This window comes from Acomys minous (assembly GCF_964271855.1).
Source record: "Acomys minous genome assembly, chromosome: 13".
Classification (NCBI taxonomy): Eukaryota; Metazoa; Chordata; class Mammalia; order Rodentia; family Muridae; genus Acomys; species Acomys minous.
Genome location: NC_140495.1, coordinates 23,386,059 through 23,405,605, shown reverse-complemented (window position 1 = coordinate 23,405,605; position 19,547 = coordinate 23,386,059). Strand labels below are relative to the sequence as shown.

General features: G+C 41.2%; 1 protein-coding gene across 2 annotated transcripts in view; it reads right to left on the bottom strand.

The window, feature by feature from the left end:
* ARMC8 (armadillo repeat containing 8) overlaps positions 1–19,547 on the bottom strand; it is a 93,374-nt gene that overhangs the window by 58,840 nt on the left and 14,987 nt on the right. The window contains exons 2-3 of one of the 2 annotated variants that reach the window (XM_084753547.1): positions 14,245–14,321; positions 838–909 (exon numbers count right to left, since the gene is read on the bottom strand). In XM_084753547.1, coding sequence (XP_084609673.1) covers positions 838–909; positions 14,245–14,321 — 149 coding nt within the window. The remainder of the gene's footprint in view (positions 1–837; positions 910–14,244; positions 14,322–19,547) is intronic. The other variant, XM_084753548.1, reaches the window with a different exon arrangement.

Sequence of the window (19,547 nt, the reverse complement as noted above, 5' to 3'; positions counted from 1 at the left end):
AGAGGCGAGGGCATAAATTTAAAGAGAAAGGAAGTGGAGCAAGAGGGAAGATTTGGAGAGATGAAAGATAAGCAAAAATAGCATAATATTATAATCTCAAAAAAGTGAAAAAATAAATAAAAATATAGTTATCTGAACTTGATTTTTTTGAGTATTTATTTATACCATCCACTAATTCAATGAGAAAACATTGAGAGACAGGAAAAAAAAAAAAAACTAAAAGATTGTCTTACTTTGTACAAATAAATATCTCAGTTTAACAAAGTATAAATCTGAAAGTTGTAAGCAAGTAGTTCTGTAGAAACAGCACCATCCCCATGTTACCCACCACTTCTTGGTGAGTCCCTTCAGGATATGAAGACTCCCAATGCCGAGTTCTATTGAATCTTAAATGCAAAGTAGAAATGGACCCTGAATTCAGAGTAGCAGTACTAAGAGGGCCTCTTACTAATTTTCTTAATGAAAATGTTCAGAGTCCTTGTGAAGTGCTTTGTGAATGAGAAGCTTTCTTCTCTCTAATCATCCCATGCCAGTTTGAGCCAGCTTGCCAAAGAGCTACTCTCAAGTCCTCAACCTCCACCACTTACACCATCTCCCTTATTCTATGAGCCCTGATGTCCCCTACACGCACGCATGTACGCGCACGCACAGAAACAGGCATTTATGTATATATGTTTCCTTAGAAATGGTTACTGTACTTTAAGACATTTATTTAAAGACAAATTTATTTTAAAAACGAGAAAGAATATGATAAGTGTAGGGGATCTTATATTTGAAGTAAGAAGGACATAGGAAACTTGGCAAGAATGGCAAAAAGCAATTTCGACACAAGCATACCTTGGAACAGCTCCTAAAACGATAAGGTTGGCCTTCTGTTTATTGTTTCCAATTACAGCATTTTTCATATCTCTGAACACAGGGGAAGAAAACAGAACAAAACAAGTGTGTTGAGACATCATAGGAAAGTATCAAAGACCAACTCATTCCACTTTATCATACAACACCCTGGAGAAAGCAAGTACAGAAACGAGTAAAAAATCCCAAGGCCACACCCTTGCCAGCCAGACTGCTCAAGAGAAGGAAGAGACAGGTACTAACTGGCTGTGGGCCTGTACAACAGCAAGCACACGATGGAACCTTCCTGACTCTGTAGCAAGTACCACTATGCTCCACCTCCCCCCTGACCTTAGAACCATGGCTCCTTCCTCTCTTAGTGCTCAGCAAGCTTTCTGGGGATTCACATTCACTCTCATATATTCCCTATATTCTCATGTCCACTCACATTCAACGCCCCAAAGTGTGTGTGTGTGTGTGTGTGTGTGTGTGTGTGTGTGTGTGTGTGTGTTTAATATATTTGCCAGTTTTTATTCTAGCCATACAAAGCAGAGTTCTTCAAAAATAAAATTGCATTCTGAATTAAGAGTACCTCTATAAACGTCTATTCAGTTTACAAATTCATGAATGGCCCCAAAGATATGTAGAAAAAATTAAATAAGACAAAACAAACTCAAAATTACCAGTAAAGTGTTGTTAAAATACCTGTCCTAACTGGTAAGAACTGCCTGCTACTGAACACCGAGGCCTATGTTTCCACACAGCAGTAAGGTGGAGAGGGAGCACTACTACACCCAAGGGCCCCTCAGACATGTGAAAGGCTGTCCAAGGAGACTTCCAAGGTTAGTTTTATTTTGGGGGACAGGGTTTCTCTGTGTAGCCTTGGCTGTCCTGGACTCACTGGGTAGATCAGGCTGGCCTCAAACTCACAGTGATCTGCCTGCTTCTACCTCCCGAGTACTAGTATTAAAGGTGTGCGCCACCAAGCCTGGCAAATGTGTAGCCCAGGTGCGATCCTCTTGCCTCCGCCTCTTTTAGCAAATCCTACCAGCATGAGCCACCATATCCGGTTTCCAGTGTTAGTTTTACAAACGAATGGAAAACCCTTTTTTGTACAAACTTAAAGCAAATGGCGTGGGAACAGGAGGGATCAGGTCGGGGGAGGACAGAGGGAGAGAGTACGGAGAGAGACAACTGGAATGGGGGGCAGAGGCGTGGCTGAGATGAGCTGACATCTAGAGCGATGGAAACCCCAGGCATCTTGAGGGAGACGCTAGCTAAGACTCCTAGCCATGGTTCTGGAGTCTAAACTGGCCATCTCCTATAACCAGACAAGACTTTCAATGGAGGGATTGGGACATCAACCCAGGGCAAACATTCAATCTACAATATGCCCTTCTACAGGATGTTCTGGGGCAAAGATGGAACAGAAATTAAGGGAGTGGCCAACCAATGACTGGTCCAGCTTAAGACCTTCGTCATGAAAGAGAAGAGCCCACCCCTGATACTGCTAAAGATCTCCTGCCATACTTGCAGACAGAAAGCCTAGCATAACAGTCATCAGAGAGGCTTCACCAACAACTAATGGAAACAGCTGCAGATCCACAGCCAAATATTAGGTGGAGCTTGGAGAATCCTGAAGAGGGGAAGGATTGTAGAGGCCAGAGGGGTCCTACAGGACACCACAAGACCTACAGAATCAACGAACCTGGGCCCACAGGGACTCACAGAGACTGAACCGCCAACCAGAGAACATGCATGGGACGGACCTAGGCCCCCCGCACATATGTGACAGTCTACATGTGGACTCCTAACAGCAGGAGCTCTGACTGGGCTGCCTGCTTTTGGGCCCCTTTCCCCTTCCTGGGCTGCCTAATCTAGCTTCAATAAGAGAAGATGTACCTAGTCTTATTGCAACCTGATATGCCAGGACTAGCTGAATTTCATGAGGGCTTCCCCTTTCCTGAAGAGAAAAGAAGGAGGAGTGCGTAGGGGAGGGTGGGGAGGAAGGACTGAGAGAAGAAAAAGGGCTGATACAGGAAGGATGGGAAATTTCAGTAGATATAAAGTAAGTTAATTAAATAAAAATAAAAAAGCAAATGTTATTTTTCCTGTGGTGTGCATGTCACATAAATAAAAATTTGTTTTTGCTTTCATTAAAAGTTAAACATTTTGGGCTGGAGAGGTGGCTCAGAGGTTAAGAGCACTGACTACTCTTCCAGAGGTCCTGAGTTCAATTCCCAGCAACCACATGGTGGCTCACAACCATCTATAATGTGATCTGATGCCCTCTTCTGGCCTGCAGGTGTACATGCAGGTAGAGCACTGTATACATAATAATAAATCAATCTTTTTTTTTTTTTAAAGAAAGTTAAACATTTTGGAAAATGAAAACCAGCTTATCAAAAATCACTGTATTTGAATTATCAACACCACACATCTGTCTGAGGAGACTCTGGCAGTTCTCGAAACCAACTACCTCAGAAGGCTTCTAACGTAGTCAGACCTAAGCATTTACATATCAGAACACTATAGATCATCTGATCTCTATAAGCAGGGAAAGCATTACTTTCTTCCATGGATTAGGTGTACTAAGTAAGTGTTGTTACTCTGAACCTAAAACACTGCAGGATAGTAGAACAGTGTTACAAAATAATAAGGGGAAATTAGATCAGGGAGTGTTAAGATTACTGTCAGGTGGCGCTCAGGTTTTAGCTCACCCATTTCTTTTGTATCCCAAAATATGCTTTCCCCAAACATTTCTGCTTTTCCCTGTTTTAAACAGCAGGGGTCTATAATATGTAAGAATAATTTGCCATCTTGAAAGTTACAATCTGCCAGGCACAGTGGTATATACCTGTAAAATCCCAGCACTAGGGGAAGCAGAAGCAGGCAGATCTCTGTGAGTTCAAGGCCAGCCTGTTCTAAAAAGTGAGTCCAGAACAGCCAAGGCTACATGGAGAAACGTGTCTCGGGGTGGGGGGCAGAGAAAGTTACACTCTTAGGAAAAAATGCAGAGTTAGCAAAGCACAATCTGGTAGGAAAACAGGGGGATGAAAGTAAAAAACAAAAAAACCCAACTCAACAAATGAGCACATATTTCCAACACCAAGCACATTTACTGGCCGGGAGCGTGGCTCTATGACAAAGAGCTTGCCTACGATGCTCAAGGCCCTGGGTTCAATCCTCAGCACCTAAATAAGATACACTACAAGTGTTAACTGAGCCTCTTCTATAATTATCTTCTTCAATTATCACAGAGGAATCCCGGTATGTTTATAGAGATGTGCTGAAAGCTGACATCACCATACATTTATGTATTGAGGCAAACACTGAAACCTCAGGCTTTTCTATTAGCTCAATATCTGAGGGTAGGTCTTTCAAGACTGATCTAACCCTCCCTGTAAATGTTCCCTCAGATCTTCTGGATTATTTAAAATAGATAATTAACTATTCACTATGAGGTTATTAGGCTGAATAAGACTTATTAAGTTTTTTTTTTTAACCAAGTTCTGATATGCAATTATACAACAGTAAACTACCAAGACCTCAGTAAAGAACAGAAGTGAGACTACGTCCTGGCGCCTACTTCCTTGGTTAAGCCTGCTGCTTTCTTCTTAGAGACACAATTCTAACCTGGCAGCTGGTCACGTACTTTCATCATCTGCCATTCTTGGTGTTTTCTCCGCCTGTGCTAAGCGCAGCCAGCACACTTGCGCCACAAGTGCCTGCTGTGTCTTCGGTTCTCTACTACAAAATTCTCAACCCTGTCTTTCCTAAACTAAGCAGAAGTTAGATGTCTGTCCCTGCAGTAATTTGTGGGCCCGTTCTAAACACCCTGAAGTAAAGTGGGTTACAGACAAAAGACACACATGCTCGCACGCACGCACAGATGCCCTGCCAAAACCAACTGTCATCAATGTCTTTAAAAAAAATGCTTTGGCTCCAGTAAGTAAATATACTCCTGTTACATAGGTATGTTAACAGCCAGCAAATTAAATATATTCAGTGGTTACTCTAACGGCCTGGCAAGTCATTTTCATGAAACTGTTGAAACAAAAAGAAATGACAGTCACATTTAGGAACAGTAGAATCTGTCAGTCTACCTGTCACCAACTACTCATTTCTTTCCTCAATCTTCTGGCCTAAGATTGATGTCAATGTCATTCCCCACAGGATGACCTGACAGCTCCAGTTTTGGGTAGGTTTACCTGTGTGAGCCTTTAATTGGAGCCCAGGCATCACTTTGGTAGGATATAAATCCATTCCCTTTCCGGGCAAGAATGTAAGCCTGACAGAGATGTCACTATATGGATTATTACAATAATTCTTTAAAATGTACTCCCAGAGGAGCACTTTTATAAAAAGCAAACACAGTGAAGACATCAGTATAACAAAATCAAACAAGATTAATCTATCTGCTTATCTCTCTGTCTGTCTGTCTGTCCGTCTGTCCAGGCATCCATCCCATCTCTCTTTAAGGTTTACACAGTTCTCCAGAGTGCTACTACTCTATTTCATCTTCATGGCAGCCTTGGTAAGATCAGCCCTGCTTCACATGAGAAAGCTGCAGCTCAGGCTGGTGTGCTCGCTTGTTTTTGAGAACTCCATATTAAATGGGAAATCCAAGTATGTCACCAGGCTTAGAGTTTACACCTGTCATCCCAGGAGGCTGAGACAGGAGGATCATGAGTTTAATTCCAGACAGCCTGGACTACTCAGGGAGACCCTGGTTCAAAAACCCAAAACTAAAACAAAAGAACTAATTCTGTCTTCTATGGCAGATGATTTTTTTCCCCATTTCCTTCTACACATAAAGCCTATATAGCAACCTGATGAGAAAGAAAAATGAATTTGGTATCTTTCATTTTTCTATGTCTGTATACGAAATAAAAGCATTTTTTACTTTTAGTTAGACATCCTCTTCCCAGGAGATCAGGAGAACATAATCTCTTGCCTATCTTGCTTATTGATGCTAGGGAGAAAGGCAGGCATGATTTCCGTTCTTCCGAAAGTCACCAGTTAGTTGTTGAGCCCAGCACTGTACTAGGAGTTGCAAAGGCTACAAAACATCACACAATAGGATGCCTAGTCTGAAGAGTTACAATCTATATGCAGAGACAAACTATTACTAACAGTGTAAGGCCAGCCAAATGAGAAATGTAGTATTTATAATAAAGGCTTAAAAATATATTTTTATATCTTATAGGTTTAAAAGATTTTTGAGGCAATGGGAGGGTAAGTTGAACTGTAGAAAATGGTCAGACCAGGGTAAGTAGATCGCAAGAGAGAAAGAACAGCCTATTCACAGATGATGCTGAATGTGAAGACAGTAAATTCTAGGGGCAAATACAAGGAACCTCAACTGGAAAAAGAAGGTACCATTTAGGGTGGCAAGAAACAAAAGTGACAGGGAGAAGAGAGAGACCAGAGGAGAGGCCTGGGGATGGCTATGTGTTTTATCACAGAAGTGGCATCAAGAGAGCAGCGCCTAAGGAATAGCAGCGAAATGTAGCCAGGTGGTACGCTGACAAGCCTGAAGTCAGGAGGGGCAGCTAAGTGTGTGGCACCGGTCATCACGGTGGTTCTCCGCAATCAGCTCAAAGGAGGCGGACTGTGTCTGGAGATACCTGACTCCACTGGCCTTCTGAATGCTCTAGACAGAAGCTACACTCACATTACGGACACTCAGCACGGTGCCCAGGCATTTGGCAGGTTCTCAAACTCTTTCATGTTTAGAGACAATAAAACATAGGAAGCCTGGAGAAGAAATCCCTCAAGTCAAAGTTCTCCTCTGACTTCAGATACTAAAGCAAAGCTGAAATAACACACCTATGTATGGGGTGGAGGTGATCAAGATATGTGTTTACATGCATGAACTTGTCAAAAGTAAATATTAAAAAACAAAACAAAAACAGAAGAACACTCAGGAAGAAAGGTTTAAACCTATGTCTTAGAGATAGCCCATTTGGGGAGCTGGAGAAATTGATATTAAAACTACAAATGCACCTTAATGCACTTGTCAGGTAAAGAGTTCAGCAAGAGTCACAATCTGCACACCAACGAATGGCTTTAGGACACACAGCTTTATATGGAGACTGAACATTCTACTTCATTTCCCTTTACTTTGCTCTGAAAGAGATTAGAAACAAAGGGCCAAATATTAAATGCAACGTACAGGGCCTAACAAGCATACATTTAATTCAGAGCATAGAGGAAAAAATAAACAGTACACTTTGCTGTTAAAATAGTGGCAAAAAAGACAGGGGGGAAAAAAAAGAATTGGAATCTAGACCCACTGAAGACACAAGGTTTTAATCAGGAATAAGCCTATATTTATTTCTAAATAGTCAAAGTATAAAGTTGAGCTTAAAACCTATCATCCCTAAAAATAAAATAACATAAGGCTGGAGCTCCAGACTAGAAATTAGCTACCCAGTTCATTCTAAGCCAGTGGTATTTCTCAAATACCTGAGGCAGCTCTCATTTAGAAGAAAATATTATTTTAGTCATTTTTGTTCTAAATAGTAAGAAATCAGTGAATAATATGTTAGGCACTAAAAACTACAATCTGAGTATAAGGTTAGGCCCACTTATGAACTCTTATTAGCAAAGACAATAAGGAGGAAATTAAGGAGGAAAAATATCCCACATATCTGTGAGTGTTAAAAATAAAGCAACATCTTCAAAAAAGAAGTCACTATAATAAGACATCTTATTGAATCATCCAAGTATGCTGAGCTTTCAATTTCTAAGCCTGCTAGAGAATGAGATACACAGATTCACACCCCATTAAACACAATTTCTATTTCAGATTAATAACTAGCCATTCGTCAGCTGCTACAGTAACTAGACCTCAGGGCTTAGGGAGAGCGCGTAACTAGGACCAGCCTCCAGCACCTAAAAGAAAATTTTAAATGAGCTCCATTATGATTTATTACTTATAAGTTTGAATTAGGAATCATTTTTCCTCCCCGTTCTGGGATCCAGCCTGGGCCCTGTGTATGCTAAGCAAGTCTCCTCGAGCACCAAGCTGCATCCTTGGGCTAATGCAGCAAACTTTGCAAAGGAAATTGGCTCAAGCCAACTTAAACACTTCCGGTACTCCTACCACATGTAAATAAGAACAGGCCTGAAAACTGTTGTGAATTTGGCTCAGTCTTATAAATTACTCTGTGATGCAGATAATTAAAACATAATTTCAGCTACTTACATAAAATTAAAATATTTTAAAGTAAATATTTAATTTTTCTATAGCATCTTAGAGTTTCTTAATAGCAAACAAATATTCTTTTTAGAATATTTTTATTTATTGGTAATTTCATACATGTACACAATGTATCTTGACTAAATCTACCCTTAATGAATGATTTTTTTTTTTTGAGACAGGGTTTCTCTGTGTAGCCTTGGGTGTCCTAGACTCACTTTGTAGACCAGGCTGGCCTCGAACTCACAGTGATTGCTTGTCTCTGCCTCCCGAGTGCTGGGATTAAAGGTGTGTGCCACCATGCCCGGCCTTAATGAATGATTTTTGCAAATTAAATACTCCCTCTGAAATTAGACTATTTACTGGATTTAACTCTGTTCTAACAACATGACTGTAAATCACCTTATTTTCTCCAAAACTCGAAGTATACAACTTAATAATTGTTTAACAAATTTCCAACATTTTGAGGCATATTAATATTTTAGACCTAAGCATTCCAAAAGAACATCAAAGAATGTGTTAGAACATTACAAAATAATGTGGCAGCAAATAGGTGCCTCATACATATGAAAACATGTGTTATATATAAGCAAATACATAGCAGGCCTTCAAAGTCAGCATCACACATACACGCATAGAAAGAGGTGTTTTACAGCAGGAAGCCAATGTCGAGTTGAGCTACTGAACTGTGGCCATAACTCCCAGGCTGTTTCATTTTAGAGCACTACTGTTATAATTCAGGATTACCCTGTCACACCACTGCTTTATTATACTGGTTTTTTTTTTTTTCTACGTATTGACTGACAAAGACCTTGACTATATCAAAAGCAGAGGCATATCATTTTCTGGAATCAGAAAACAGTAATCATTGCCAAAAACAATGTCATCTCAATAGTACATTAAAATCCTTTATAAAGCACTTTAGAAACTGATTCTTGGTGAGAGCCCCACAATTCACACTACGGCAATGGCTGTGCCTGGGAATGACTGGAGGGACACAGGCTAGCTTTGGTTAGACTCCGCTTTGAAACCGTAGAGCCGGCTGTGTTTGTTCACGTCACCTTTGCCTCTCAACCCAGGGATAGAAATGCACGGTCACAAGGGAGCACCAGCTGATCTTTCAAAGGATCGCTAAAATAAAAACCAGACCAGGAACCTAGTTCAGATGTTACTGAACACATGGCATATGGTGGACAGGGAGGGGGGCTTTAAGGAGTTTGATTCACGATGGACAAAAATTTTTAACACTTCAACTATGAGATTTAAGATAGCTGAACCGATACCACAACAAGGTTGCCAAAACTGTACTGTAACTATCTTTGGGGATTGCTGCTGTTGTTTTGAGGCAGGGTATCACATAGTCCAGGCTGGCCTTGAACTTATGCAGCCAAAGCTGGCCTCCAACTCAAGTTCCTCCTGCCTCTGGCCCGTGTGCCAGAATTCTGGGTATAATGTTCCGTCTCTCTGTGTCTAAGTCACATACAGATCCTCCATACTAGAGAAAGCGCTGCATTCACACAGCATCACCTGTCTACTAAGCCTACCCCGCAGGCCACACCTATCTCCTATCCAGTTATGCACACAAAACTGCGCTGCTGCTCCTCTCCCACCTGCAGACCCCCACACACACACATACTCCCCCCCCTCATACACACACACACACACACACACACACACACACACACACACACACACACGTCCACCTGCCTCTGCCTCTGAGTACTGGGATTACAGGCATGTGTCACCGTGCCCAGCTGAAACTTTGCTCTTTTAGGAAAAAACCAGGATCAGATTTTGTATGCAAGCCTTTGATATAGTATAATCATACAAGTTTACACTGAATGTTATACTAGCAACAAAAAGTTACATAAGATAATCGTTCATTCTTTAACAACCATTGATTAAGTACTGCTTCTTAATACAATTTTCCCAAAAAGGTCGCACTCACCAAGGAGGTGACTTGCTTCTGCATGCTCTGGTTATCCACAGGCAGCTTTCTATGCTTATGGCTAGGTCAATAGTTACAGGGTACAATGAAAACTCACTGCTTACCTTTGATTTCTTCAATTTTGATTTTCCTGATAGTATGTTATTTATTTTCATAATCTTTTGTGAGAAAAAAAAACAATTTAATGTATCTAGAAAAACAAAACTCTGGTTGGCTTGTAGACTAAGCCATAGTTCCTATGAACTCTTTGATGTTCCTCCATTTGCACATTTTAGATCTGCAACTTTTGCTTGCTTGTCTATTTCTTCCTAAGCAGCAGGCTACCTTTGGTTGGTTGTGATTATAACAAAATATATATATAAAGGAAAAATTACGTTCACCTTTTTCTTAAATATCATAGTGGTTCCCTTTTTCATTTATCGATATTGTACTGAACAACTATACTTAAAAATAAATTAGATGTTAGAAATATAGTTCACTTTTTACTCTATAATTTGTTATAATTGTCAGACAGTGACATTGTTCAGGATGTAATTCAGGAAACATAAATATTTGTATGTAAAGAAAAAAGCTTTGGGCTGGAGAGATGGCTCAGCGGTTGGGAGCTCTGACTGTTCTTCCGAAGGACCCACGTTCAATTCCTAGGAACCACATGGCGGCTCACAACTATCTGTAACTCCAAAATATGACACTCACAGACATACAATGCACATAAAATAAAAATAAATAAATTAAGCCAGGCGTGGTGGCGCACGCCTTTAATCCCAGCACTCGGGAGGCAGAGGCAGGCGGATCGCTGTGAGTTCAAGCCTAGCCTGGTCTACAAAGCGAGTCCAGGACAGCCAAGGCCACACAGAGAAACCCTGTCTCAAAAAACCAAAAATAAATAAAGTAATTAATTAATTAATTAATTTTTTAAAAAAAGAAAAAAGCTTTATAAAAAGCAGTCGCTCTGCCTCTGGAAAGCTGACAGAGAAGGGAGCGATGGTCACTGGACATAAGCAGCTACCACACCAGCACGCGCACTCTCTTGTCTGACTCAAGCACTTCAGCTCCTCTCCTCTTCAGTTCAGACTGTATTACTTTTGGCTTTCTTTTAAAAAAGATTAATTAGTTAATCAATTTATACAATGTTCTGCCTGCATGCTCACCTGCACACCAGAAGAGGGCACCAGATATCATTGTAGATGGTTGTGAGCCACCATGTGGTTGCTAGGAACTGAACTCAGGACCTTTGGAAGACAGACAGTGCTCTTAACCGCTGACCCATCTCTCCAGCCCCCTATTTCTGATTTTTTAAAAAACTTTTTCCTTTCTGTTTTCTGAAGAGATTCACATCTTTTTTTTTTTTTCTTTTTCTTTTTTCATCAGTTGAAGAAAAGTTTTTTTAGGGGTGAGGAAACACATATGTGCAGCAAACACACGGAAAGAAAGAACTCTACAACGCAGAGGAGAGACTTGGGAACTCAAAGCCTCTTCCTATTGTTTTTAAAGTTATCTTAAGCTTGGCCAATAATAACTGGCCACTTAAAGATAACTGGTAGTATCCAGTTCTCACAACAACCTGGCAGTACAAGGGGGTATTGTCTCTGTAAGATGACAAAATAAAGATTCAAGGAAATTGAGCAATTGGCCAATCACACAGCTAGGAAAGGACCCCAGCAGGCAATGTCACAAGCAGGGTTCTAACCTACTGTTGGCTAACTCCAGCGCCCATGCTCGATCCAGGGCTTCACATAAACAGCTTCCCTCTGTCTGCCCATCCTGACAGCTAGCCATGTCTGAGACCTGACACTTTTCAAGGGACACTAAGGCTACCTGACACATCATAACTACGCTGCTTCGTCACACTTCAGTGTTCCTCCTGTCCCTTCATCTCTGACTCTTGAATTTTCTTACTTGTCAACTTTTAGAAAGCTATAGTGGTCTCTGAAAGTGACAAGCAGCACCTTAGTTACTCACATCAGATATAACCCAAGGTACAAGTTTATCAGGTAAGATCTCTAGTAAATCTAGCTCTCTCCTAATGCGCAGTCTTCTAATATATACCAAACACTCAATGAGCATTTTCAACTGAACTGAAAAATCCTGGGGCTGGAGAGATAGCTCAGCGGTTAAGAGCACTGTCTGCTCTTCCACAGGTCCTGAGTTCAAATCCCAGCATCCACATGGAGGCTCACAACCATCTGTAATGAGATCTAGTTCCATCTTCTGGTGTGCAGGTGTACATGCAGTCAGAACACTGTATATGTAATCAATAAATAAATCTTTAAAAAAAAAAAGTTCTAGCCGGACGGTGGTGGCACACACCTTTAATGCCAGCACTTGGGAGGCAGAGCCAAGCGGATCTCTTTGAGTTTGAGGCCAGCCTGGTCTACAAAGCGAGTCCAGGGCTGTTACACAGAGAAACCCTGTCTTGAAAAACAAAACAAAAGAAACAAACAAAAAATCCTAAGCAATATCCAGCATTGTCTATCTAGAGAGCTGTGACCCATGGGGGGAGTGCCTGCCTACAGAGCAGTATTATTTAAACCTACCCTCTCAACTAATTTTCTAGGGTAGTCAAAACCAAAACTGATTTACTCAATGGAGACTTTCATACCACCTTTTTTTTTTTTATAACATTCAAACTAGTCTTTAAAAGAGCTGATTGAATGATCATAAATTCTCTCAGTTAAGGGGACAAAGAGGGAGAGGGTATCATCTCTTCTTGTCTCTCTAAAACAAAGGGGAAATACAGCAAAAATATTTTAAATGAGTCCCAGTCAGCTTTCCTGGCTCTGAATAAGAATTACAGGCAAGGGACTGGAGAGATGGCTCAGCAGTTAAAAGCACTTGCTGCCCTTGCAGAGGCCTGGGTTCAGTTCCCAGTGCCCACAATGGCTGACTCACAACCCTCTGTAACTAACTTATTTCAGGGAACCCAATGACCTCTTCTGGCTTCTGTAGGCACTGGAAAGCATATAGTGCACATAGATGCAATTTTTGGTTTGATTTGGTTTGGGGTTTTTTGTTGTTGTTGTTGTTGTGTTGTTGTTTTTCCTAAGACAGGGCTTCTCTATATATCCCTGGCTGCCATGGAACTCATTTTGTAGACCAGGCTGTCCTCAAACTCACGGAGATCTGCTTGCCTCTGCCTCCTGAGTGCTGTGACTAAAGGTGTGTGCCATCGCTGCCTGGCCACATGTAATTATTTTTTTAAAAAATAATTATAGTCAAAAGAAAGGCTATACGCAAAGTATCTCATCACACCATTGCTGAGCAAAAATAAAGTGTAAAGTACTATTTAACTGAAAAGTGAAAATGTTAGTAAGGAAAGAGGAAAAGAAAGAGACTCATCCATTTGTGCCTCATGGCTGCCCCAAGTGCATTTCATCCTTAGCTTCTTTTGAGCCTTACTCCTTGCACACAACTAAGGCCTGTAGGTCCTATGCTTCCCAATTCCATGAGCAGCCTCGGGCTGCATCTCCTTCCTCAGAACTAATGTATTAAAAGTAAAAGCCACTGAAACTCAAAAAGGGGAGAAAATCCGCCTTCAGTCGCTTGAAATCTTATCCCACTTGCCCAACTGCAGTGTTATAAACATCAATTATAATGTGTTGATTAAAATGTTCCCCCCTGTTAAAGAGCAAACAACTTTGAAGGAAAGAAGATATGCATGCTTTCTGCTTTCAAGAACTTAAATTTTTCTAACAGCTGCTTTTTAAATGTTGATATTTAGGTTTCCAGCACTTGGAAATTTGATGAGAAAAAAACCAAACAAACAAAGCAAAACAACAACAAAATCCTACTAACCTATTCTCCCACTGCTTTTGATTGTTAAACATCAAATTTTTATTATGCTTTTGTAGCTATTAAAGAGTAAAAACAAGCCGGGTGGTGGTGGTGGTGCATGCCTTTAATCCCAGCACTCGGGAGGCAGAGCCAGGCAGACCTCTGTGAGTTCGAGGCCAGCGGGGTCTACAGAGTGAGGTCCAGGACAAACTGAAAGGAAAAAGTAAAAGCACTCTCTGTAGGAAACATTTTAAATAAAAAAACAAGTGTTCTACAAAAAATGAGGCCAACCATGTTAATTAGTAGCTACCAACAGACAAACTTTTATAATAAAACATTGTCATGAAAGTTAAGTAACAACTCATAAATGAAGCCAAGTGTAAGTAGTTATACCTACATTTTCATAATTATCATAGTTGGCAGATTAAAACATGAAGACAAACAAGACTTTTCGATAGAGTCTTAAATGCAAACTACTTACATGACACCTTGGAGAACTTTCTGGGGATCGGGGTCAAATAGCCTGTCAACATAGTGGCGACTGCTAGCTGTTACTTCCTAGAAAGTGGGGGAAAAATGATGACATCTGAAGCCATGTAAATCACAAATTAATTCATAACATCACCCACAACAAACTGCTAACCAGTCTACCTTAAGGAAGAGAACAAGCTCTTTCCAGAACACGTTTTATTTGCTCCCTTACTGACACACTAATGTAAGCAGGGATTTTTTTTTTCTTAGTTATCAAAATAACTAGAAACTACAGTATTCAATTCAAGATGCAAATGGTCACCTTTTTTTTTTTTTAAGAGCACCCAATTAAAAAAAAAAGTCAGTCTATGAAACATTCGAGTTTGGTACTGAAACTGATAGACTAATTTGGGACGTCAACTATAGGTTAGGGGAGAAAGCGGACAGCCAGCTCTCCCCAGAAACATAACTAGACACGGAGCCGCTGTGCTGAGCCCCAGGAGAGACGGGCACAAGTGTTCTACACTGGCAGCCAGATGCTGCGTGCCTACGTGTCACCAAAGGCCCAAGCTTCTGTCTAGTACACACAACAGGAGAGAACAGCTCCTGGACAGAGAGAAGGAAGCCCCTCAGACACAGGGAGTGGTACTGTAACAAGCTGAAAAAGATAAAAATGGACAAAGTGGGGTGGTAGCAGCTCCTCAGAAGAAAAACAGTTCAAAGTCAAGGCAACTCATAACCCCACAGAGCAGTCTAGTCTGAACTGGATGGCACTTGGTAGAGTTGGAAAGTTAGGATGCAGAGCCTAAGGGAAGCTAGGCAGCAAACCCAGCTGCAGAGAGGCCAAGGCAGGAGGCCGATCAGACCTACACAGTAAGCCCCTCTCCCAAAAACAGAGTAGTTAGGGAGACACCTCTTACTTGTACTGTGGGATGTGCTCTTTTTATTATGCAATTTCTTGTAATATTTATTTTGTTGGGTGTTCTTTTACATTTAATTTTCAATATGCAATGTTATTTAAAACAACATATGAAGAACTAGAAAAAAGCTCTTTTGCCCCTGTTCATTTTCTCTTGTCTGCTGGAATGCGCTTCTGTACTGCTGTACATTACCGACAAGATGTTACTGTGAGAAAGGAACTTTTCTAGTTTTCTCAGAATCCCAAATTAGTGGGAAAGCTAACTGTCACAGTACAGTTCTAGCTTACACTTCTACACTATCCCTAGAGAACTGCAGACTCTAAACATTACAGAATTTTTTTAAAAAATCAATGTGTATTTTCATTCTCTCTCTCTCTCTCTCTCTATATATATATATATATATATATAAATTATTTTGCCCTCCATCAGCATTAAAGTATCTGCAAGGGTCTGTTTTCCTCAAAATAACAGGATCGGGGCAGGATCTAAATAGCTGTCTGTCCCACTTCCCTAGCTTACAAAGCCTCAGAAGGCTTGTCAGTAGAGTGTCTGATCACGCAGTGTTAGTTAACCAAGGCTACAGGCAACTACAGGAATAAAAAAGGAAACCTACATCGGGAGCAAAAGCTAGACAGCACCAAGCTGGAGAGATGGCTCAGTGGTTAAGAGCACTCACAGCTCTTGTTAGGGTTCAGTTCCCAGCACCCACATAGTAGCTCATAATGAGCTGTAACTCCAGTTCCAGATCTGACACCCTCTTCTGACCTCTGAGGGTACCATGTATGTACATAGTACACAGACATATGCAGGCAAAACACCCACACACATAAAACAAAAATAAATAAAAGTAAAAAAAAAATTCTAAGTTAGGGTACACTGAGTAAATCAGTAAAACAAGCAGAAAAGCTGTGTCATACCTATTTAAGTTAGACAGAGTGTCTAACTGAACTTGGAGGCCACCAATGTGACAAGAATAACTGGTCAGCGAGCTTCCTTCTGGAACCTTCCTGACTCCACATCCCCAGTGCTAGAATGACAGTGTGTGCTACCATGCCCAGCTTTCTACTTGGGGGCAGGACCTTGAAGTGAGCACCTGACCAACTGAGCCATCTCTCCAGTCCCGCTCATTTCCTGGCTTTTAATAGTGAACTCTTCTGGACTTCTCAATCAGAGCCTCTCTCACCCAGGGGCTGCATCTGGTTTTACAGCTCATCCCTTACTTCACAGCTGTGTCTTCTGTTGCCTTGCAATATGCGTAAAACCAACAGAAGAAAAAGGTATGAGGCACACTTTTTGTTTGTTTGTTTGTTTGTTTGTTTGTTTTGAGACAGGGTTTCTCTGTGTAGCCCTGGCCGTCCTGCACTTGCTTTGCAGATCAGGCTGGCCTCAAACTCACAGAGGTCCTCCTGCCTCTGCCTCCCCAAATACTAAGATTATAGGCATATGCCACAGCGCCCAGCTTGTTATGTAACTTAACTAACATAAATTCACTCATATTTTTTTTTAAATGTGAACATCTAGTTGTCTTGGTACCATTTGTAGGAACTAGTCTTTATCCACTGAATGTCTTAGTGACTTTTTCAAAAATCCCATTTACAGGGGGCTGAGGAAAGCCCACAAGTTCATTTATTTCTGTTCTTGGTTTTCATTAACATACAGTCTTAACGCCAGTAGCCATGTTGATTACCACAGCTTTCTAGTAACTTTTTCATTTATTTATTTATTTATTTATTATTTTTGTTTGGTTTGATTTTTTTAGACAAAGTTTCTCTGTGCAGCTCTGGCTGTCCTGGATTCTTTGTAGACCTGGCTGACCTCGAACTCACAGCGATCTACCTGCCTCTGCCTTCCCAGTGCTAGGATTAAAGGCCTGCACCACCACGCCCGGCTAGTTAAGTTTTTCTTTTTTTTATTTTTTTTCTCCTTTATTAATTTATTCTTGTTACATCTCAATGGTTATCCCATCCCTTGTATCCTCCCATTCTTCCCTCCCTCCCATTTTCCCCTTATTCCCCTCCCCTATGACTGTTCCTGAGGGGGATTACCTCCCCCTGTATATGTTCATAGGGTATCAAGTCTCTTCTTGGTAACCTGCTGTCCTTCCTCTGAGTGCTAGTTAAGTTTTTAAATAATAAAGTTATGAGTGTGCCCCTCCCCGAGCCTACTGTGTAATTCTTTTTCAAGATTGTTGGGCTATTCAAAATTTCCTCCTTAATAGCAAACCTCTGCAGCTCTGTGCCTGGTTCATTCAACACCCCAAGCACAGAAGTAGTAAGAAACATATTAAAGACGAAGAAGCCACGCCCGCAGCTTACACTCTTGTGTTTCCTCCTAGAACAGGAAAGCAGAGGTGTATGTGCCACACTGGAAGGACAGGGCTTAGAAAATGAGTGCCGTGCAGAAGGATGGATATGAACGACAGTCAGGGTCAGGGCGCAGCCACAGGATGTGTGCAGCCTAAGTACTACCCGCCAAATACGCACGGCAAGCTGCCGGTGCTGAGAGAGACGGAGGCGAGAGGCGGCTGTAGACTAGGAACAGTGAAAGGGCACGTGAGCTGTGGCTCGCCATTCAGTACCTCACACTGCCTTTTGCTGAGAGTTCTGTTACATGCCAAAGAAGATGCCAAAGGCAATGATGAAAGAGTCGCCCAAAGCTCCAATGTGTATGAAGTCAGCCATGTCTCCTGTAAGCCAGTGTGACAGAAAGCAGCTCAGCGGATAAGGGTCTTTCGTACCACAGTCACATCTGAGTCTGCAAGGAGCAATTCCTGCACTGCACTGCTCTTCTCCAGAGATGGGTCTCCTCTCCCCATAGCTCTTGTGTCTTTAGGTAGCCGTTTGTAACAGAGAGCTAAGAGGGGAGAGAGATGACTATAGTCCAAGTACTAAGGACTGGTAAGGAGGTGATGTTTGAGCAAAGGCCTAGGAAGGGCAGGTCTTTACAAAGAGAGCGGCGACACACCCAGGCTCTGAAACACAACGCGTCTGTCACAGGAAAGAACAAGAGGCCACTACAGCTGGAACAGAATGAGCACAGGAGAAAGCAGTGGGAGGCGAGGTCCACAACACGAATGTTGGGAAAGAGCTGCTTTGTTCAACATGGCGGTCAGTAGTCTAACATGGCTTTTTTTTTTGTACTATTTGAAATATGGACAGAAACTGAATTTTGTCCAGTTTTGAAACTAATTATAAGTTTAAGAGCAAACAGTGCAACCATTAGGAAACTTTCAAGAATGTTTGGAGTTCCCTATGGATATGTGAGTTTACTTTTTCAGTTGTCAATTTTGTGAAACTAAAATAAAAAAAGCAAGTATTTCTAATATTTTTTTCTGAACTATATAAAGTGCATGCTACTTCCAAAATATCACAAAAGTAAAATAATCTCATTAACAACTTACATAGATGAATTGAAATAATATTTTGATATCTGGGTCTTAATAACATTTAAATTATGTTTTCTTTTTACACGTAATACCATGGCTGCTAAGAAATCGTTAATTACACAACATTCATTATTTTTCTACAGACAGCAGTGGTATGGAGTCTTGTTAGTCACTGTTAGGATTTTTATGTTTTTAGCATGAGTCGGGAAATCACATAATAGATACATGACTGACCAGTGTTTTTAAAGGTGTGCCCTGGCTGTGGATTTTATGAGTGAACAGAGACAGGGGAAGGGCTACGAGACAGATATAGGGAGGCCAGGCAGAAGGAACTCAGTTACTTCCTGACAGCAGCCAGGACCACAGTGAACACGGTGAGCTAGGAAGATTCAGACTCCAGATGAACAGAGAAATCTGAAAAGATTGTCAAAGGCTATATGCTAGCAGATGGGATGTAGGATGCGGGAGAAAAGAAAAGCCAACGGCAACACTCAAAAGTTTTTCCAAGCCACCTAGAAGTCTGACTTGCCAGTCAGTGAGACGAGTAAGATTTAAGAAGTACAGACTTAGCCAGGTGGTGGTGGCACACAGCTTTAATCCCAGTACTTGGGAGGCAGAGGCAGGGGGATCTCTGTGAGTTTGAGGACAGCGTAGTCTACAAAATGAGTCCAGGACAGCCAAGGCTACATAGAGAAACTCTGTCTCAAAAAAACAAAACAAAACAAAACAAAACAAAACAACAAAAGAAGTACAGACTTAGGTAGGAAGTTAAAAAATTTGGCTTCAGATTATGCTAGGACCTCGAATCACCAATGAACAGCCCAAGCAAGCAGGTACATGTTGTGTTTAGGATTTAGGGGAAAGTTACAAAATGTAAACACAAATCAGAAAAATTATCATCCTATAAACAGGATTAATTCACTAAGGCAATGATCCTGGAGAGATCATGGCCAGAAATCTGTTCTATGTCAGCGTTGTGGACAGCAATACGTGAAGCTAACTCACAGA